The 23316-nt window shown below is 39.2% G+C and overlaps 1 protein-coding gene across 1 annotated transcript in view; it reads right to left on the bottom strand.

Moving 5' to 3' along the window:
- Positions 1 to 2446: 2446 nt before the first annotated feature.
- SNRNP48 (small nuclear ribonucleoprotein U11/U12 subunit 48) overlaps positions 2447 to 23316 on the bottom strand; it is a 28326-nt gene continuing 7456 nt past the window's right edge. Inside the window, exons 5-9 of the mRNA XM_080654057.1 lie at positions 19848 to 20036; positions 18737 to 18858; positions 6496 to 6584; positions 6001 to 6165; positions 2447 to 4112 (exon numbers count right to left, since the gene is read on the bottom strand). Coding sequence (XP_080510183.1) covers positions 4064 to 4112; positions 6001 to 6165; positions 6496 to 6584; positions 18737 to 18858; positions 19848 to 20036 — 614 coding nt within the window. The 3' untranslated portion in view covers positions 2447 to 4063. The remainder of the gene's footprint in view (positions 4113 to 6000; positions 6166 to 6495; positions 6585 to 18736; positions 18859 to 19847; positions 20037 to 23316) is intronic.

Below are 23316 nucleotides of genomic sequence, written 5' to 3' on the forward strand. Positions count from 1 at the left end.
CCATATTCTCCTCCTTGGGATGAGCAGATGGGGTACAGTGGACAGGAAGATAAAAGGTTTCAGTTTTTCCTCAGCTGATTCCAATTCCTTATGTTGATTGAGAGTCCTCCAGGAAGTAGGCATTTAATTGTCCAGCAGTCTTAATTTTAGGAGGCGCTGCGAGCTATTTTCACTTCTTGTGAAATCCTGCTTTGCAAAGTTGATCAATGCAGTGAATTTTGGTGCAAAACCAAATGGCCTCAAGATATAATCCAAATTTATTTATGAATCCGTTTGAGTTTAACAAAATGGCAGGTGGTAAAGTGTTCCAATTTTTTTTTAATTTTATAAAGGAGTTCAAAGAACTCTGGTGGATATGAAGACTGCTATGAAATGACAGTTACTACCATGATGTCAGAATCCACTAAAAGGGTTCACAGTTAATAAAGTGGTTTATACAGTGGTCAAGAACAGGGATTCTAGGTCCAATCTTTGTTGTATTACTTGTATGTTAGGGAAATAACTAAGCATCTCTATGCCTAATTTCCTCATCCATAAGCATTTATCACCCCTATCATTAAAGAATTATACTAAGCCCTTTGGGATTCAAAGATCATCATATATTTTACTTTCAGAAAAGTTTAAAACCTAGTTAGAGACAGCAGTACATAATAAACAGTACATAATTACAATACACTAGAGGCCAAGTGCATGAAATTTGTGCACAGGTAGGGTCCCTAGGCCTGGCCGGTGATCAGGGCCGATTGGGGCCTTCTGGCTGTAGGTCGGGGCCTGCCTTCCCTGGCTGCCGGCCACTGGCTGGGGCCTTCCTTCATTTCACGCCACCCCCTGGTGGTCAGCACACGTCACAGCAAGGGATCGAACTCCTAGTCTCCCGGTCAAACTCCCAAGGGGACGCTGTGCGTATTAGTCTTTTATATATATAGATGAGGTGGGGAGGAGGGGGAGGGTGGATTGAAAGTGTGAACCCTGGAGCAAGATTGCCTGGATTGAAATTCTAGCTCCACCACTTTCCCTGAGAAGTAGAGCAAGTTACTTAACTCATGAGCCTTAGGTTCTTCATCTCTACAATAGTGATAATATTTACATCTGAGTGTTTTATGAAAATTAAGTTTAATAGAAAGAGCTCATCAAAACCACAATGAGGTACCAATTTACACCCATTAAGATGGCTATTATCAAAAAACAAAATAACACCAGAAATAACAAGTGTTGAAAAGGATGTAGAGAAACTGGATCCCTGGTATACTGATGAGAATGTGAAAATATACAAACACTGTGGAAAACATTAAGGTGGTTTCTCAAAAAATTAAACAGTTATCTTATGACCCAGCAGTTATAATTCTAGGTATGCACTCAAAAGAATTGAAAACAGAGATTCAAACAAATATTTTGAGCCCATGTTCACAGTAGTGTGGAAAGAACAAAAAGTGGAAGCAACACATTTTAGTGCACAGATGAATACACAAAATATGACATATACATACAATGAAATATTTAATTTTAAAAAGAAATTTTGACACACACTACATGGATGCACCTTGAAAGCACTATGCCAAGGGAAATAAGCCAGGCACAAATGCATAGACAGAAAGCAGAATGGTGGTTCCCAGTGGCTTGTGGGGCAGAGAATGGAGAGTTGTTGTTTAATGGGCAGTTTCAGTTGGGGAAGATGAAAGCGTTCTGGAGATGGATGGTGGTGATGGTTGTACAACAATGGAAGGTGTGTAATGCCACTGAACTATACACTTAAAAAATGGTAACTTTACTGTATATTTTATTTTTTTGTGCCGAGCCAGCTCAGCCAGGTTCAGTGAGCCTGAGAGGGGGCAGTGAAGGATTGAGAAAAGACAGACAAGAGAAAAAAGCTGGGTCTGGGTGGGACACTGTCCTCTCTGATGGAGAGCTAGCAACAGCGTCACAGCCTGTAAGCCGTCTCTTTTATTTTATAGCCAGATTCCACGAGGCAAAGGGCGTGGTTACCACGTTCTCATGGGTTTTTAATCTACTCAATAGTAAGTGCTCAATAAACATTAACTATCCTTAGTGCTTTTGAAAGCATTCAAGAGAGAAAATTTACACAGTAGATCAGAAATGTAGGTGAAAAGATGTCATCTGAGCTGGGACTTAGTGGATGAATAAAATGGATAGCAGTTATAGTAATTGTTAACATCAGCCCTTTATGAATAAAAAGTCCGATGTTAGGTGTAAGGGGTCTTCAAATGCTCATCAAAATTTAAAATTAATTAACAACTATTATATGCAAGGCATGAGGGTTATATTGATGGAGTCCGAAACACAAATAGGTAAGCATGGAAAATTAATATGTTCAAGGATCAAATACCTCTTACTTAATTCCACATTTTATAGGATAGTTTGCAGTAGTTACTTAAAATTTTGGACTTCAAAGTGTTACAGAAGACTGGAGAAGAACCAAGCAACGCTTAGAGAGATGGAGTTACACTTTATTATTATGCGCGGGCCGAGAGAAACTGTATTTCAAATTCCGGCCCCAACATGGAGGAACTTTCCCTATTCAGTATATGTTTTTATCTTCTTTGTTTCCCAAATAGGGGGTTTTCTGGTCCCCTCTGCAAGTTCTTAAAGAGCCCTATGTGCTGGGGCTTTGAGACCTCAACCAAAGGCTTGGCCTGGTGCCAGCACTGATAACTTCATCTGGGGAAGGGTTATGGCCTCTCTGGAGTAGTCTTTTTTTCCTTATTATTTAAGCAAGCAAGCATTTACAGAAGCCAAAATAGCAGGGTTAAAATTTCAAACAGCAGTTTTTATATAAGATGGATGCTTCAAAAGAACTCTGGTTACATCTTAGATCATCTATCCGATTTTTCCACAACCCCACCATCCCACTCCCTTTCCACTTACTTTTCTACTAAAAACCCAAGTATGCCTTTTAATAACTCAATGAAAATTACACTTAAAATAGATGCACTTTATTTTATGTAAACAGCACCTCAATAAATTTCATTTACAAACAAAACAAAATGACAGTATATTTTTAAGAGTTCATTTAGAAAAAAAGAAAATGACAATTTTTAATTAACAAGTAAAATATGAATACCTTATTTTTTTCATTTTTAAAAAATATGTTTTTATTGATTTCAGAGAGAGAAAGGGAGAAGGAGCGATAAAAACATCGATCGGCTGCCTCTTGCACACCCCCTATTGGCGCATGTGCCCTGAACCAGCAATTAAACCATGACCTCCTGGTCCATGGGATAAAGCTCAACCATGAGCCACACTGGCCGGGCTGAATACCTTATTTTTAAGAAAATAATGTATTATGGATAAAGCTAAAGTTTCCTTTGACAACCCTCCCAATCTTCACTGCCACCCCTTATCTATCCCATTTATACTGTCTCCCCCAAATAATCACTGCTGTGAGTTTGATATGGGTTCTTCTGAACCTTTACAAATATATTTACATACATATATAGCCATTGAAAATGTATAGTACTGTATATATCTTTCTGCAACTTGCTGTTGTCACTTAACATTATGTTTCTGAAATGTATCCATGTTCATATAAAGTTTATTTTTAAAATCTGATATAAATAATCTGTTATATGACTATAGTGCATTTTATTTAGCCAGGCCTTTTCCCTCCTGACAGATATTTAGGTTGCTTTTCTCTATTACAACTCACCAGTATAGTGGTAAATAGCAGTTACCACTGGGGTGGCCATAGGAATGGGAGATGGTGTTCTGTAAGGTTTAATTTTTTACAATGAGAATGCATTCGTGTATTATTTATATAATTTAAGTACTGAATTAAAGAATTTTCTGATACATAAATTATCAAAAAAGAAAAAAAAACAAAATTAGTAACAGGAAGCAGTCATCTATTAAAATATATGGAAAACAAAGTTATAGGGTAAAACAGTGTACTCATGGTTTGAGACATAAGCACTTACGGAAAAATAGTGATCTGAGCACTAAACAGGTCATATAAACATTTTCCCCTATTCAAAGCAATTACAATGAAAGTATCAGCATATTAGTTATCTTGCCATTAGCATAATTAAAACATGCATGAATACTTAATTTATACTTTTTGCTTTCTTCTTTTATGACTATGATGTCTTTCCCCATCCCTGAAATGAAAGGGGTAAAAATAAAAACTATCATAAAAGATGGACATTTCAATAGAAGAGCTTTAAAATAATAATTCATACATCAGATACAGACCAGGACAAATTAAAATATGCATTTAGAACTGAAAAGTGATTTTTAAAGAGTAAATATGGAAACCACATCATTAAATCTAAGGGAAAAAATTGAGATGGGGATAAATAAAATGAATTTTTTAAAAGCTACATTTGGAGCTCCACTTTAAAATTAACTTTGAATGGCTGATGATCAGAGAATTCATTTCAAATAGAATATTAAAGTCAGAGGAGATATTAGAAACTGTCTGATGTCTTTATCCTGGCTCCTGTCTCAACTCATTCTATCTCAGGGAGAATATCAAAGATTAGCCTATTAACATTTCTGCTAATACTCAGTTTATCTTCTTTAAAAGAAAATTATTCATGTTTAGATTTTGAGGCTGTCTAATGAATTTAAGTCAATAGGGATTGATCAGACATATCAAAATTTACTTGTGGAAAAAGCACTAATAAACCAGGAAGAAGTTAAACAGCATGATTTCTGATAACTAATCAAGAGTTAATTTGTATAAAATTATTATAAAATTTCATTAATTATATGAATCAAAAGGGATTACTAAGCAAATATTTAATTTTCATAAGAGAACAACTATATCATAGCTAGCTTTAAATCCTTGAACTGAATGATAGTAAGATAAGTAAAATTATTAAACCAATAAGCCTTACAATTTCCTGATCACCAGCGGCCCTGGAGAGATAAGGTATCATTTGCGAGCACATTTATCAGACAAGCACTGTGCACATAAATCCTACTAAGACATGGGCCTGCCCTCAAAGAGCTCACAGCCTAGTAGGGAGAGTAATAATTACGCATGTGCCAGGTAGACAGGTAACAAAATGGAAAAGATCAGCTTTATTTGAGTGAGTGAAAAACAGCTTCATGGGAATGACTAAGCTGGGTCTTAAAAGATGAGGACTTTACCAAGCAGGCCTTAGGCAGCAGAAAATGACATGGCAAGGTAGAAATGTAGCACAGTGTGGATGAGAAACTAGTAATTCGGGCTGGCTAAAGCACTAGCTACCCATTTCATGGGTAGTGGCAAAATACAAGGATAAGTAGGCAGATGCCCTGATCCTTGAGAGCCATTCTAAGGAATATGACCTTTGCCACTGAAGAGTTGTAAGAAAGTTCACTCTGGCAGCAGGGTAGAGATGAATCCATAAGGAACAAGCTTCTAGACAGGTAGAGCAATTAGGAAAACAACCAACCTTTTCCAGATGGACAGCAATAATGACAGAGGAAGAGGAGGAGTAAATGAGGACTCTTCAGGTAGAACTGACAGCTATTAAGACTAGATAGAAAGGAATAAGAAAGGAGTATCTAACATGACTCCTTGATTTCTGGCTCAGATGAACAAATGATGGTCATTCATTAACCAGGACAGGAAATGCTGGGAAAGAGGAACAGAGTGAGAAAAGGATAACTTCAGGTATAGCCCCACTGAACATGGGATCTAGGCAGATGCCCAGTAAGAGGCTGAAATATAGGAATAGACCTCAATTGCTTTCAATTTATTACTTTAGCATTAGTTCATATCTCTCATCTATTAAAATTTTATGAGGGATATTCACAGGGCAAAACTGCTATTAAAGTTTGGATCTTCTCACTGACACTATACACCCTACACCTTAGGAATTAGCAAAGGAAGAAAACAAAAAAAGAGAGAGGGACAGTTGAAGGGAGGAAGGAAGCAGCAGGAAAAAAAGCAAACACCTTTTTAACACAATTAACTGTCCACCTACACATTACTTAAGAAATGCTACCTTTTAAAGGTAAACAATTCACTGTTGGACAAAACAATGTTAGACTTACCTCTCTTTCCTCCTTCTTGAGTCCCAATTTTTATCTTTATCTTTATTTCTTTTTCGTTTATGTGGGCTCCTACTCCGATCCCTTCTATGCCGTGAACACTCAGCATCCAAATAGCTTCCACCAGACTGCCGTGAATCTACTGAAGCTGATCGCCTTTCTTCTCTCCTGAAACATAGACAGGACCATTCATCAGTTCACTTTCTTCACTGGTCTTCAGTGTGCACCAGCCTAAAGTTAATGTTCTGCATCAGACCAATGATACAGTATCTAAATAAGTATGTGTAATCTTACATGTCATATAAGAGGGCAGAGAGACATAGTTTTTATAACATGTTTTACAACTCCAGTGTAATAATCCTAAGCAATGAAGAGAAACAATAAGTGCTCTGATGAATTCCAGTGTGCTACTAATGCCCTTGGAAATACTAAAACTTAAACGATTATAAGTAAGGGTTTAAAAAGAGAATATTTTCACCAATAAACACAATGACATACTTTTCAGCATCATCCTCTGCTTTTTCCTGCTCTTCTTGCCAATTATTACTGAGTTCTTCCATGTGCACATTTATCACATCCCGAATCACCTTAGAGAGTTAAGCACAGAATTTCAGATAAGAAAGCTGTTAAAAAAATTAAGTTTAATGCTAGAAATAAATCACTGCTGACAATCAAATATTTATTAAAAGTTATGATACAGTGGACTGTGGGATGTATGCAGTTTAGATAACATTAAAAAGGCAAGTCAAATTGGAATATGAATGGCAGATTAAAGTATATCAATGTTAAATTTGCTGAAGTTAATAACTATACTATGATTATGCAAGAAAATATCCCTATTCTTAGGAAATAGTATTACGGATAAAGGATCATAATGAACAGTTCAGAAAAAAAATTAATGTACAGACAGAGACAGAGCAAAAAAATGTAACGATAAAGAGTACAAACGACAAGCAAATGGAGCAAAACGTTAACAATGGTGATCTGTATAAAAGACACACAGGAGTTCTTTGTATTATTTTCAGTTTTGCAATTTATTTGTATGTTCGAGATTTACAAGTACAACTCTTTCTAAAAAATCTTATAATTAACTCAAGATGACAGACAAAACATGAAACACAGTCACTTCACAGATACTTTCCCAGTGAGCCTATCGGTCACTCACCTAAGAACCATTTAAAAGTTTTTTTTCTTCCTATTTATCCTATAGCATCGTCAAGCACAGGGGCTGGTCACTATTTAGGTGAACTGAAATAGAAGGTTACAGTTGGTTCCTGTGTGCCTAATTAGGAAAGTTTTAAGAAGAAAAGTATGGGAAACAAGGGGCAATCTCAGAGACACACACTATGGTTCAGGTCTGACTGATTTTCTCCCCACCTCAAAGAACTTTTCAACAGCTCCTGAAGTAAAATGGAACAATGTCTAAACTCCTTAATACAGCCTTTGAAGCCTTCCATGATTTTACTATACCACATAGAAGTCAGCTTTATCTCCTACTGGATGCTCCTTCAAAATCCCTAAATTCTAGCCACCCTGGATTACTGCTGGGTCCCTGGAAAACTTGTATACTTATATTTATATTTAGGAACACTAGTCCTTCCACCTGGAAAATCCTTACCCACCATTTCCCCTCCTCCACTATATTCTCTTGTGGAAAACCTAAGATAGGTGAAGGCCTACCTCAAGGCGTGACATAAGTCACACATACCTGAATTCCAATTCAGCTCTAGCACTTCCCTGTATGACTCTCTGCCCAGTAGCTCTATGTGAGCTCTGTGAAGTCAAATGTTACTGGACATGATATTCAGAGCCGCCACATAGAAAAAGCCTATAAACAGACATTCACTTACCCCCCTCTGCTTCTCCCTTCTCTCAAATACTATCTTCTCTATGAAGCCTATATCAATCTTCCCTTTTAAAAAATTGATGCCTCCACACACACACTTTGATCTCACCTCATTTTAGTACTTACAACAATCTGTGTTTTCAAAAATCTTTTTTATCTCTTAAACTATAATAGCTCCTTAAGGGTGGGGTCTGTGTTCATTTATCTTTACATACCCCATAGCAGTATGTTATGCATAGTAACTACACTAAATTTTTTACTGAAATTAGTCAAAGTTCAGATTCTAAGTCAGAGCAAACAAAAATTATCTATATATATAAAACCCTAAGTGCCCATTTGACCGGTCGACTGTTCGACCATTTGATCAGTCACTATGATGTGCACTGACCACCAGGGGGCAGATGCTCAACGCAAGAGCTGCCCCTGGTAGTCAGGGCACTCCCACAGCGGGAGTGCCGCTCAGCTGACTGATGGGCGCCAGACACCGGGCAGCTGTAGCAGCGTGAGCCTCTCCTGCCGCTACAACAGCTTTATAGAGTGGCAGCAGCGGCAGGCGCAGCAGGGCCGGGATGAGCGGGAGCGGCACAGCCCCAGCCCGGGCTCGGGCTCCTTCCCGGCCACCTGCTGCTTCACACACTACTACATCCCTCAGGGAATCCCGGATTACGAGAGGCCTCTAGTATAAGATATCAATGAAACTAGGATTGGCTAAAATGCTGAAAAAGCCCTGGCCAGAGATAAATTACTAAGAAAAACTGTACACACTGAAGTATTTGCAGATGAAAGATATTTGGGATGTTTCCAAAATTACCAAGCAACTGGGAGGAGAAGACAGGTGGTAAATGGGGGAATAAATAAAATAAGATCATATGTTGAGGCTGGGTCATGGTACATAAGGGTTCATTAGACAATTCCATCCACTTTAGGATATGTTTGAATATTTATGTAATAAAAAGTCAGCCATCAAATTGTAAAAAAACACTAGCAAGCAACACAAACTTGATCTCAAGTTATGAGAGTAGAGAAGAAACAAATGATATACAACAAAGTATTTAATGGACTGTAAGAATCACTAAGGTAGTATAATATGGTCCCAGACCTCTACTGGGAGAGATAAGTCTACAATACATACATACTTTAATTGCAAAAATAACAGCATAAAATTAAGTGCTAAGCTGTGTGGTGCAGAACATCTATCCTATATAATAAAAGGCTAATATGCAAATTGTCCCCACAGGCAGGAGTTCAACCAACTGGGAGTCAGACGTGCGCTGACCACCAGGGCGCAGTGGCGGCAGACAGCCAGGGGAAGGGAGGCCCCGGCCGGCAGCCAGCAACTGCTAGGGACCCTACCCATGCACAAATTTTGTGCACTGGGCCTCCAGTCTATACTAATAAGAGTAATATGCTAATTAGACCAGGAGACCTTCCGGAGACCTTCTGGATGTCCTTCTGGACAAAGCCAGGGGCTTGGCTGGCCTGCAAACCGCCCCCAAATGGCCCTCAGCCCCTCACCCAGGCTGGCCACATCTCCCAGCGGGGACCCTCACCCCAATGGGGGCATGGCCAGCCTGCAAACGGCCATCAGCCCCTTGCCCAGGCCCAGCCAGCCCCCAGCGGGGACCCTCACCCCAATGGGGGCATGGCCAGCCTGCAAACGGCCATCAGCCCCTCGCCCAGGCCGGCCCCACCCCCCAAGGGGACCCCCACCCTGATCCAGGACTCCCTTTAGGGAAGACCAGCCAGCCCCCACCCATGCACCAGGCCTCTATTCTCTATACTAATAAAAGGGTAATATGCTAATTAGACTGGGACACCTTCCGGACGTCCTTCTGGACAAAGCCATGGTGGCAGGGCCGAGGCAGAGGTGGTTAGGGGCGATCAGGCCAGGAGGGGAGGGCAGTTGGGAGTGATCAGGCCGGCGGGGGGGGGGGGGGGGGGGAGGGTCAGTTGGGGGCGAGCAGGCCGGCAGGGGGGGGTAGTTGGGGGTGAGCAGGCTGGCAGTGGGGGGCAGTTGGGGGCGATCAGGCCAGCAGAGGGGGCAGTTGGGGGCAATCAGACCGGTGAGGAAGGGCTATTGGGGGGGAGCAGGCCAGCAGGAAGAGTGGTTAGGGGCGATCAGGCTGGCAGGCAGGTGAGCGGTTAGGAGCCAGCGGTCCCGGATTGCGAGAAGGATGTCCCCCGAGGGGTCCCAGATTGGAGAGGGTGCAGGCCGGGCTGAGGGACACCCACCCCATGCACAAATTTTGTGCACCGGGCCACTAGTATATATATATAAAAGCCTAAGTAACCGTTCGACCAGTAGCTATGATGTGCACTGACCACCAGGGGGCAGACACTCCAACCGGTAGGTTAGGTTGCTGGCCCTGGGTTAGCTTGCTCCTGGGACTGTCAGCCCTGAATCTGGTTCACCCGCACCCCAGACCCAGAGAGGAGAGCCCGATTCCTCACAGAATCGGCCGTGGGTTAGCTTGCTGTGATATTAAAATATTTCTTCTAATTAATTTCCTTTCAATGTGCATGAATTCGTGCACCGGGCCACAAGTAAGTGCAATAAGCCAGGGGATGGCTCAGAGCCAACTAGTGCCTCATGTAAACAGTGGATATCAAGATTTAAAACTGAAGATTTTATTTCAGGACAGGAATAGGAAGACCCTGAACTCACCTCCCACAGATACAACAAATTTAATTTTCTCCTGAAAAGGACCCGAGAGCTAGAGAAACAGCACCTCCACAGCAAATGATAAAAGAGATGCATCAAGATGGGTAGGAAAGGCAGAGACATGGTCACACCTGAGTCCCTACTCCAGATGTGGTGACAGACCTACAACCAGAAGGAATACAGAAAAATATGGAATTCTCCCTCGAAGAGTGAAGGGATTATGCCCCACATTAAGCACCCCCCAACTTTTGGATCTGGCACCGAAAAACAAGCCCCCAAAATGTCTGGTTTTGAAAAGCAATGGGGATTATATCCAGAAAAAACATAGAGCCAGCTGTAAGGAATGGAGAATTGCTCTTAAAGGGTTCATGTGCAGACCCACTCACCCTGAGATCCAGCACAAAAGCAACAGTTTGAAAAAGCCTAGACCATAAGTGAGGGAGACCCACTTACAACTTAATCTGGCTGCCAGAGAGGCAAGAACCTGCTAAGACTTTCCCCGGGGAACAGAAGCTCTGGCTGGCACCATTTTTGCAATCTCATTCTAACTTGCTGGTAATAGAACTGGTACGTGCCATTTTTGGTACCCTTCCTCTAGCCTGCTAGCACTGGTAGAGCAATCTTCCTACCCCACGCCAGTCAAACAGCCCAAACAGCAGCCACATTACAACCAGCCAGGCAAGCACACCACACCCCACCCTCCCCACACATCAGCTGCACCACAGCCAAGCCAGATGAGCACCTGCAACCTGCCCATCTCACACTGAAGCTGGTCCTGCCACAGGCCATAGGTAAGCACAGCCTACATAAGGGATGCACCTTGAGCACCTGGCTCTGGTAGCAAGTGGAGATTGTGCCTCTGGGTCCCACAGATCATCTCCTACACAAGGTAGGTCACTCCTTCAGGACTATTTTGCCTAATACATATAGACAAACACAGGGAGTCAGGCAAAATGAGGGAACAAATATGGGTCAAATCAAAGAACAAAACTAACCCAGAAAAAATACCTTAATTTAACAGATAAGCAACCTACCTGACAAAGAGTTCAAAGTAATAGTCATAAAATTGCTCACTGAACTGCAGATGAACATGAGAACTTTAAGAGATGGAAAATATAAAAAAGGACCAAACAAATTATAACTGAACTGGAAAATACAATAGAGGGTTCAACAGCGAACTGGATGAAGTAGAAGTAAAAATCAATGAGTAAGAAGAGAAAGCAATGAAACACCCAGACAGAGCACAAAATTTAAAAAAAAAGAATTTTAAAAAGAGAAGCTACTATTGAATACATAGGATGCTGTTCAGACTGCAGAACGAGGTTGGACCCATTACACACGGGTTACAGGTGGACCACCAGCTTCTCTGTGGAGACACCTCAACTTGGACAACCATACAAGGACATATCCCCTTGAAATTAACACTAAAGAAACTGTAAGCTGTCTATTTGCTTTAGGGATCTGGCAAATTGCAGGGGCTTACAATGTGGGCTGGGGAAATGTGTACAATCAGAATCATGCTTACCCAGTTAAGTTATTGATTACAGATAACTTGAATGTCTTGGATATTTCAGCCTATAGGCCAAAATATTGGCTAAGACAGGATTTAGGAGATGTCACAGGACAAGATCCCCTAGGCCACTGTCACCACCACGCAAACAGAAGTAGGCTATAAGGGAATGAATGCCTGGGTGGAGTCGATTAAATACTCTGTATGCGCCCTAAATAAAAGCAACTGTTACACTTGTGTGGCAGGAAGGCTAGAAGCCCAAGTGGTCCCATTTCCATTCGGATGGACCTCATACTGTAACAGGATGGAATACATTCTTGCCCTGTATCAGGAGGAAACCGCCTGGGGAAACTCTTCCTGTAAGACTCTCTTCCTGTTGTTCCCATTCAACAGAGGTAAAGAGCAAGGACCACCCCCCCCCCAAAATGATCCGACCCCCGTCCTCTGACATAAACTATACCTCCTACCTCTCAAAGCGGTGGGGGGACAGTACTCAAGAGTTTATAGAAAATTTATCCAGATGTGTAAATGGCTGAGTATCCTCAGAAGCCCATCATGCTGCACTGCCGATACCCCGTGCTGATGTCTGGTGGTGTTATGGGGAACCTGACTTGTGGCCTTGCCCAGCAAATGGGGTGGAACTGCGCTCTGATACAATTGGCTATCCTTTGCACGTTGGCATAAACCTTTTTCAAGGGACAGACAGACTAGGAAGAGGAGAGTCCAGGGGGCTCCTTTGATTCCTCATATTTACACAGATCCCATTGGGGTTCCAGGAGGAGTGCCAAAGGAGTTTAAGGCTAGAAATCAGATTGCTGCAGGAATTGAATCTGTCCTATTCTGGTGGCCCACTGTAAATAGGAATATAGGTTAGATTAATTATATTTCCTATAACCAGCAAAGGCTTGTTAACTATACTTGAGATGAAGTTAAAGGTATAGCTGAACAGCTAGATGCCACCAGCAGGATGATGTGGGAGAGAATAGGTTGGCCTTGGATATGATTCTGGCAGAAAAAGGAGTTTGTGTAATGATGGGTGGCCAATGTTGTACATTCATCCCCAACAACGGACCGTCACTAAGGCCCTACAGGGATTATCAACTCTAGCTAATGAGTGAGCTGAGAATCCTGGAATTGCTGATCCTTTCTCTGATTGACTAGAGCAGTGGTCAGCAAACTGCGGCTCTGTTGACTAATGAGTTTGCCGACCACTGGACTAGAGAAATGGTTCAGAAAATGGAAGGGAATGATGGTACCCATGCTAATAGGGTTAGGAGTTACAGTAATGGGATGTTATCCAAAGGTTAATTAAAACTGCACTGACCAAACAGCAAAATAATCAACAAGTGTTAGCCAAGTTTGAAGAAAAGAGTTAAATAAGAAAAGGGGAGAATTATGAGAATAAACAAGTAATCTTTTCTGTCGAAGAAGGGAGATTAGGCAGCCACCATTTTGTCTTGCATGACTTGGAGCTCCCCTGGGGCCACCATTTTGAAATGGCAGAGGTAAACCCCTCCCTTATTCCTTTAAATTAGCCAAATGCACAAGACTGTGAGCCTCAGCTCTTACCAATCAAGAGTAAGGGACAGATGAGGATTCAGACATAAAACCCTGAGCGGACCACCAGCTCAGTGTGAGGTGTGGCCAGACCCTGTGTGTGTGCACCCTCCTTCAGGAGTAAATATATTTGCCTTGTAAAAAAAAAAAAAAAAAAAAAAATCAATTATAAGATGATAACCAGAAAAATCACAAAAACCTGGATATTAAAGAGCATGCTAATAGACAACCAATGGATCATCAAAGAAATCAAAAGGAAAAATAAAAATTACGTAGAGACAAATGAAAACAGAAATATGACATATCAAAATCTAAGGGATGGAGCAAAAGCAGTTCTAAGAGGGGAGTTCACAATACAGGCCTAAATCAAGAAACAAGAAAAATCTCAAATAAACTATCTAAGCTTACACCTAAAGGAGCCCTAAGTTAGTAGAAGTAAGGAAATAATAAAGACTAAAGAAAAAATAAATGAAAGAGATTAAAAAAAAAAACAACAACAACAAAAAAGAAGATCAATGAAACGAAGACCTGGTTATCTGAAAAGATAAACAAAAATCAACAAAATCTTAGCTAGACTAACCAAGAAAAAAAGAAGGGCTCAAGTCCAAAATGTAAGAGATGTTACAACTGATACCAGAGAAATACAAAAGATCTTAATGGATTACTATGAACTATTATATATCAACAAATTGGACAACCTAGAAGAAACTGATAAATTCCTAGAAACATACAATTTTCCAGATTGAATCATGAAGAAAAAGAAAACCTGAATAGACCAGTTACTAGTAAGAAGACTGGATCAATAACCAAAACCTCATAAAAAATAAAAATCCAGGACCACATGGTTTCACTGATGAATTCTTCTAAATATTCAAAGATTTAATACCTATCCCTCTCAAACTCTTAAAAAACTGAATAGAAAGGAACTCTTCCAAACACATTTTATAAGGCCAGCATTTCCTATACCAAAATCAAACAAAGACACCATAAAGAAAGAAAAGTACAGGCCAACATCTTTGATGATCATGAATGCAAAATCCTCAACAAAATATTAGCAAACCAAATTCAACAATACACTAAAAGGATCCTATACCACAATCAAGTGAGACTAATTGCTGGTATGCAAGGATGGTTCAACATCCATAAATCAATCAACAGGATACATGACATTAACAAAATGAAGAATAAAAATCATGTAATCATCTCAATCCATGCAGAAAAAGCATTGGACAAAATTCAACATCCATTTATTATTAAAAACTCTCAACAAAGTGAATACACACAGGAAAATTATCTCAATCTAATAAAGGTCATATATAACAAACCACAGCTAATGTACTCAATGGTGAAAAGCTGAAAGCTTTTCCTCTAAGATCAGGACAAGACAAGGATGCACACTCTCACCACTTTTATTCAACACTAGAGGCCCGGTGCATGAAATCATGCATTTGGCGGGGGATGGGGGCCTGGCCTTTGCCCTCTCACAGTGTGGAAGCCCCACGATTGATGCCCCAAAGAGGTAAGCCCCGCCCACCCATCTGGGGCTCCTCGATGGATTGCCCCAAAGAGGTAGGCCGGAGCCGGGGGACCTGCCTCCACTGTGCGTGCAGCCATCTTGTGATGGAGTGAGGGCATCACACATGAGGGTGTGACAACTACTTAGCCTTTTATTAGTGGACTACTATGAACTATTATATACCAACAAATTGGACAACCTAGAAGAAACTGATAAATTTCTGGAAGAAACTGATAAATAGTACTGGAAGTCCTAGTCAAAGCAATTAGACAAGAAGAAATTAAAGGCATAGAAATCAGAAAGGAAGAAGTAAAAATGTATTTGTAGATGATGTAATAACTATATATAGAAAACCCTAAAGACTTCATCAAAAAACTGTTATAAAATTTAACCAAGGCAGTGAAAGATCTGTACACTGAAAATAATAAGACACTGATGAAAGAAACTGAAGGCACAATAAATGGATTTGAAGAATTAATATCATTAAAATGTCAACACTATCCAAAGCCATCAGCAAATTCAATGGAATCCCTATCAAAATTCCAATGGCATATTTCATAGAACTAGTACAAACAATTCTAAAATTTTTATGGAACTACAAGACCCTGAATAGCCAAAGCAATCATGAGAAAGAAAAACAAAGCAGGAGGTATCATACTCCCTGATTTCAAACTATACTACAAAACTACAGTAAGCAAAACAGTATATGATATTGACACATATGATACACAGACCAATGGAACAGAATTGAGGCCCAGAAATAAACCCATATATATGCCACTAATTTATGGCAAAGGAGCCAAGAACATATAATAAAGAAAGAACAGTCTCTTTAAAAAATGGTGTTGGAAAAATTGGACAGCCACATGCAAAAAAATGAAACTAGACCACTATTTTACATTGTACATGAAAACTCACTCTAAATGGATTAAAGTCTTGAATGGAAGACCTGAAACCATAAAATTCCTGGAAGAATATATAGGCAGTAAGCACCTTAACATTGGTCTTAGCAATGTTTTTGTGGCTCTCACTCCAAACAAAAGCTAAACAAACACAAAAATAAACAAATGGGACTACATCTGCAAATCATATATCTGCAAAGATGTTAATATCCAAAATGTATTTAAAAACTCACACAACTCAACAACTAAAGAAACAAAACATCCCCTTAAAAAATGGGCAGAAAATCTGAATAGACATTTTTCCAAAGATATACTGATAGCCAACAGGCACAGAAAACATGTTCAGTATCACTAATTATTAGGGAAATACAGTCAAAATCACAATGAAATATCACCTCACACCTATTAGAATGACTATTATAAAAAAAATACAAAATAACAAGTATTGGAGAGGATGTGGAGAAAAGGTTAACCCTCATATGCTGTTGGTAAGATTGTAAATTGGTGCAGGTACTATGGACACACACACACACACAACAGTATGAAGATTCCTCAAAAAATTAAGAATAAAACTATTATATTATCCAGCTATTCTACTTCTGGATATTTATCCTAAGAATATGAAAACACTGCCCTTGCCTAAGTGGTTCAGTGGTTAGAGTGTTGGCCTGTGCACTGAAGGGTCCCAGGTTTGATTCCCAGCCAAGGGCACCTACCTGGATTGCAAGATTGATGCCCAGCCCTGGTTGGGGTACATGCAGGAGGCAACCGATCAATGTGTCTCTCACTTCGATGTCTCTGTCTCTACCCTCCCTTTCACTCTCCCTAAAAATCAATGAAAAAATATCCTCAGGTGAGGATTAAAAAAAAATGAAAACATTAATTTAAAAAGATATATGCACCCCTATGCTTATCACAGCATTATTTACAATAGCCAAGATATGTACACAACCAAAGTGTCCACTGATGGATGAATGAATAAAGATGTCCCATACACATAATAGAGTACTACTGAGCCATAAAAGGGAATGAGATATTGCCATTTGTGGCACTATGAATGGACTCTGAGGGTATAATGTAAGCAAAATAAGTCAGGAATGGACCCTGAGGGTATGATGTAAGCAAAATAAGTCAGGAAGAGAAAGACAAATACCAAGTGACTTCACTCATGTGAAATCTTTTAGAAACCAAAAACAATTGAACAAAAAAACAACACAAAATCTCATCGATACACATAACATATTGGTGGTTGCACAATGAGCAAAAGGAGGAAAGTGGTCAATTGTATGGTGATGATAGTAATTAGACTTTTACTAGTAGAGGTGATCACTTTGTAGTAGCTATAGATATCAAAATATAATGTTGTACACCTGCAACTAATATAACAGGAAAAAAAATTAAAACAGCAAAACAAGAGCATGTCAGATGAGAAAACAACATGTATTGGGATGTGGAATAAAGCTATGTAAAACCCGACATAGTTTAAGACACATGCAAAAGAAAATGCTTGGTAGAATGAGGCCAGATTGTGGAAGGTCATTGAAATCATAGAGAAAAGAAAGAAATATTGTGGAAACAATTAGGGTTTTGATGAGGAAATTATTTAGAATCTGGGCAAGGTATGTATCAAAAAATTCATCAACTCAACCCTCTAAATGACATCTGAAAATAAATTTAGATAAACATCAAGAGATTAATGAAATTAATCATAATTTTATATATACAATTATATAAATTATAAATAATTTTGCATGGCTCAGGGGTTAAGCATTAACCTAGAAGCCAGGAGGTGACGGTTCAATTCCTGGCCAGGCCATATGCCTGGGTTGGGACCCGATCCCAGTGTAGGACGTGCAGGAGGCAGCTGATTAATTATTCTCTCTCATCAATGATCTCTCTCTCTCTCTTTCTCTCTCTCACTCTCCCCCCCTTCCTCTCTGAAATCAATAAAAATATATTAAATAAATTATAAATAATTTATACTAAGACATTTCTTAAGTCTAAATATTTAGCAGAGTACATAAAAACACACTAAAATTTCTGCCAAAAAATCATAGCTATTTATTGAGCAATTTATATCCACATGTATAATCTCAATCAATTCTTATAACAACCCTGCAAAGTCTATACCAGCCGTGGGCAAACTACGGCCCGCGGGCCGGAAGAGCGGAGGGTTCTATCCAGCCCACGGAGCCGAAAGAGCGGAGGGTTCTCTTGCTCTCCCCTCCACTCCTTTACTTTGAATTTATATTAGTTCACACAAACACTCCATCCATGCTTTTGTTCCGGCACTCCGGTCCAGTTTAAGAACCCATTGTGGCCCTCGAGTCAAAAAGTTTGCCCACCCCTGGTCTATACTGTGATAAAATTTTTTTAAATGATTCTTAAAAAACTCAAATAACTTGCCCAAGTCAAACAGCAATAATAAGCAGCAGAATGAAAACTTAAGCCCAGGTGTGTTTAAAGCCAAAATCTAAAATCCTCTTATCACTTTCTCAAAAGTAGGTATTTTTTAAAGATTGAACAACCTCTTTATAGAAGGTTTCTGTATCCTAAAAAGCCTGTCTGGCAAGGGGTGGATCTGAAAGTGATGAAGCAACTACAGATCAGGTGTGTCTAGCTTGAAGCTACTTATTTTTTCAGAAAACCTCCAAGGAACTATGAAAATCCATAGTACAGACTTAGAAATCTACATAAAGGAAATGTCTGTTCTCAACAAAGCTCTACAAGATTATATAAAACTTACCTCAGTGTATGATTTCTTGGTTATGTGAACATTCTTAGCTCTATAGGACTGACGTCTTCTTTTATAATCCCTCACTTCTGCCAAGATTTCAAGGTAAGATTTTGGACTTTTTCGACTATTATCTAATAAAAAATAAATTATTATATCCTTAGAAAAATTTACATTCTTAAAAATTAACGCAAAGGAACACCACAATCATATTTTAACATGTTTCAAAATATGTTAAAAATATTCTAAAAATTCAACATTATATAAATGGGCTAAGTTTTATACCATTCCTTTTTTCCAGTCATCAGTTGAACATAAGAGTGTTTAGGCACATAAATTATAGCAACAGCACAGCTGTAAGTAACATTCTTGCAGAAGGATGCTTTGCTTATGTAAAAATCAGAGAGCAAACTTGCACTACTGAATAAACATCTTTTATATGTGAACTAGAGGCCCAGTGCACAAAATTCAGGGGTGTCCCTCAGCCCAACCTGCACCCTCTCCAATCTGGGACCCCTGGGGGGATGTCGGACTCCCGGTTTAGGCCCGATCCCTGTGGACTGGGCCTAAACCGGGGGTCGGACATCCCTCTCACAATCTGGGACTGCTGGCTCCCAACTGTTCTCCTGTCTGCCTGATTGCCCCTAACCGCTTCTGCCTGCCAGCCTGATCACCCCCTAACCACTCCCCTGCCAGCCTGATCGACGCTTAACTGCTCCCCTGATGGCCCGATTGCCCCCAACTACCCTCCCCTGCAGGCCTGATCACCCCCAACTGCCCTCCCCTGCAGGCCTGGTCCCTCCCAACTGCCCTCCCTCCCCTGCAGGCCTGGTCACCCCAAACTGTCCTCCCCTGCTGGCCTGGTCCCCCCTAACTGCCCTCCCCTGCTAGCCTGATCACCCACAACTACCCTCCCCTGCCGGCCATCTTGTGACCACATGGGGGCGGCCATCTTGTGCGAGGGCATGATGGTCAATTTGCATATTACCTCTTTATTATATAGAATATCAGATGACACAAAACCATCTTATTCCTACTCAAAGTGGCCTGACAAATCATCTTAATTACAGCAAAGAATGGAATAACAATTAAGAAATATAAAACTATGATATTCATCTCAAACCTTGATTGACTTTTGCAGCCAAGTCTACAAAGAGATCACTGTCATTTTCGATAATTTGAGAATCAGAGCGCTTTTTCTTTGTCTCCTCAATTACAAAATCATAGAGGGCAAGACGATCAGCTTGGGTCAGATCACAAACAAATCGTTTGTGATTCAGAGGAACTTCGACAGGTAAGGAAGAATAAATCCCTAAAGTAAAAATAAAACCACAAAAATAAAAATACATGAAGCATTGTGGACTTAAGATCTACTACTTATCTATAAACATGCGCTATAGTAATACAGTATGAACACAAATTTTTTCATAGTAATGCCTAAATTACAAAATATCAATCTATGTGACAAGTGATAAACAATGACTTTATTCTGAATGCTACATTCACATACAGGATATATTATGAATATATGCTCTTCTCTTCAACAATGTTAAAAGAGATCCCATGAAGGCAGGCAGTAATTATCATAAGACACTGTTCATAAGAAAACCTTTTGGTAAACCATTTTTAAAAGGTTACCCATATTATAAAAGTAGATATTAACTTCCTTTTTGTGTATATGTTTTTTCCCATAAAAGCTGGTGGGGGGAGACTTTTAATAGGTAATACATATTATAGTTCCATTGAAAATAAATTATAGAAATATGAAAAATGTGTTTAAAAATGTCCTTTTTTTATGAGATATCAAGCTACTCATTCCGCATTAAAAATAATATCCCATTGGTGTAATGACTCAGAGCTATGGACCAAAAACAATTAAGTAGCAGAAATCCCACACTTCCTCAGACCAGAGAAAGTCAGGTTACATTGAGACTAAACTTGTTTTAATTTTCAGAAGAGGAAGCATATTGGCTTAACCAAGTTAACTGAAAAAAGTTAACAGCAGTGCCCCCACAACAGTTACAGAACTTTCTAAAATCTGCTCATTAATGAAAAAAAGTAAATACAATACCTTGATATGATGTATTAAACTTTGAAGAAAAAATTTGTTTTGAGAATCAAATTTTCTCAAAGAAATAAAAAATTATTGTAACTGTAAATAAAGCAATTTAAAACGATAGTTCCAGACTCATTATTCACTAATGCAAAGAACATGAGCTATCAAATAAACCCTTTTAATGTTTGCTAGGTTACCCTATAGTAATAACTCTGGTTCATAGAACAATATAAAATCAGTAGCTCTTCCCAGATACTTATATTTGATATTAGCTTTGTTGACTTCCTAAGAAAAAAAAAAAAATCAAATAAAAGCATACTATAAACTAAGCATTGCAACACAAACACACAAAAGATTACTTTATATTTGTCTACAAATTAAGAGGATAGCTACACTGAATCTGAGTCTGTGGTCTAACAGCTATAGATAACTAAACATGTGCAAGTCAAAGGATTTTGAATTAGCGGGGAAGAAAGGTTTCCTTTGAAGTCAATCAATTTTACTCCACTTCTGACAGACACTAGGAAAAGCCCTTATGTGCAGCCAGATGTTAAAACATTTAATTATGTAATATAAAAAATGAGTTTGCTTTGATAAACCTAATTCCTTTGAATATAGGCTACAAAGTCTGGGAGAAAAATTAGAAAAGATTAGAAAACACTAATATTCAGTCATGCTCCACTTAATGAGGGGGATATGTTCTGAGAAATGCGTCGTTAAGCAATTCCATCATTGTGGGACTATCACAGAGTATACAAACCTAGATTGTATATCCTACTACACACCTAGGCTTTGTGCTATAGCCTATTGCTCCTAGGCTACAGGCCTGCACAGCAGGTTATTATTGTACTAAATACTGCAGGCAACTGTAACTCAATGGTATTTGTGTTTGTAAACATAGCTAAACCTTAAAAAGGTAGATTAAAATACTATGTAAAAGATCAAGTATGTGTGGGCGTGTGGCTTGGGTTGTGGAGGGAGAGAGAGTAGACATCAGGAGGAGGGAGGAAAGGGAGAAATAGAAGAGAAGGGGAGAGCAGAAGCAGAGATCGAAAGAGACACAAATAAAACTTAAGATGAGAATAAAGGGGGGAGGACAGAAGAGGGAAAAAGAGAGAGGGCCCTTGACAGAAAGAGTGAGAGACAGAGACAGGGAGTAGAAATGGGACTGGGAGGAAAGAGAGACAAAGAGAAACAAACAGAGGGAAGGGAAGTGAGTTTATGTGTTGTAGTGTGTATTAATGCATGTGCAGGGCTGGGTGTCGGGGTGGGGGCAAGGAGTTCCTGGGCTCCTCTCCTTCACCAACTCTAGGCCCCAGCCAGGGGCAGGGTGCAGGGCAAGGAGACAACATGCCGAGCCTCCTTGTCTATTTAAACCACCCAGAATTAGCAGTAAATTCAACATCCTAGTTGGGTCCAGCCTTTTCTTTCAACATCACAAACAAACTTTTGCTTATAACCCATTATAATCTTATGAACCACCATGGTATATGCAGTTCACTGCATATCAAAACATCATTATGCAGTGCATGACTGTTATAAACAAGCTCCACATAAATCTTTGCCTGTTATTTTCAAACAAAGAAATATAATTTCCTCTTTGAAATATATTGGAGTTTTCTTTATTCATCTTAAATTTCTATATGAAGACTGATACTTAAATTCCTTGAAAATTCAACTAAAATTCCAAATCAAGACTGTAATACTGTGACAGTGACTAAGATAAAGTTTAGAAATTTGAATGATACTTTTAAAAGGATATCATTTGCAAAAAGGATACTGCATATCTTTAAATAAGGAGTACATTCAGGTTCCTAATTCCTCTTTATACTCACCCCAATTACTGAAAAAGAAAAAGTACAGGAAAAGTTAAACAACAAACTGTATTCAAATCATTCAGAACATAGATATTTCTGACAAAAAAATAAAGGGTAAACACACTTACATAAGCTTACATTTCCATAAAATGTAAATTTTCTAACACAAGTTTCTATGCTTTAGATAGAGTGCATTTCAATGTGCTGTAATCATACCAATTCTGTGAACTTCTACTTTTTTTGTATAATAATTTTTAATTGTGGTAAAACATACATAACATAAAATTTACCATTTTAACCATCTTTAAGTGTACAGTTCATTGGCATTAGTATATTCACACTGCTGTGCAACCATTACTTCTATCAATCTCCAGAGCTTTTCATCACCCTGAACTGACACTTTAATCTACTTTTTAATAACTCTAATTCTCAATTCTCCCTTGTTAGTTACTTTTGCCATCATAGGGCATCTTAAACGTATGAGATACTATACTATTTATTAACAAGAGGTACTGTTTCTGAGATACATATTTAGAATTTTAGAGAATTCAGAGTCAATTTCTTAACATTAGAGATAAATTACAGCCCACAGAAGCAAAATGACTTGCCAAAGTTTCACAAGTGGTAGGAACAGATTAGCTTTAGAACTACTCTATTTCTATCTCTTTAGGGTTTGTTAGCCATAGTACCCTGATCTTCTTCAAATCACAACCATGACT

This window comes from Plecotus auritus, assembly GCF_963455305.1.
Source record: "Plecotus auritus genome assembly, chromosome: 2".
Lineage (NCBI taxonomy): Eukaryota > Metazoa > Chordata > Mammalia > Chiroptera > Vespertilionidae > Plecotus > Plecotus auritus.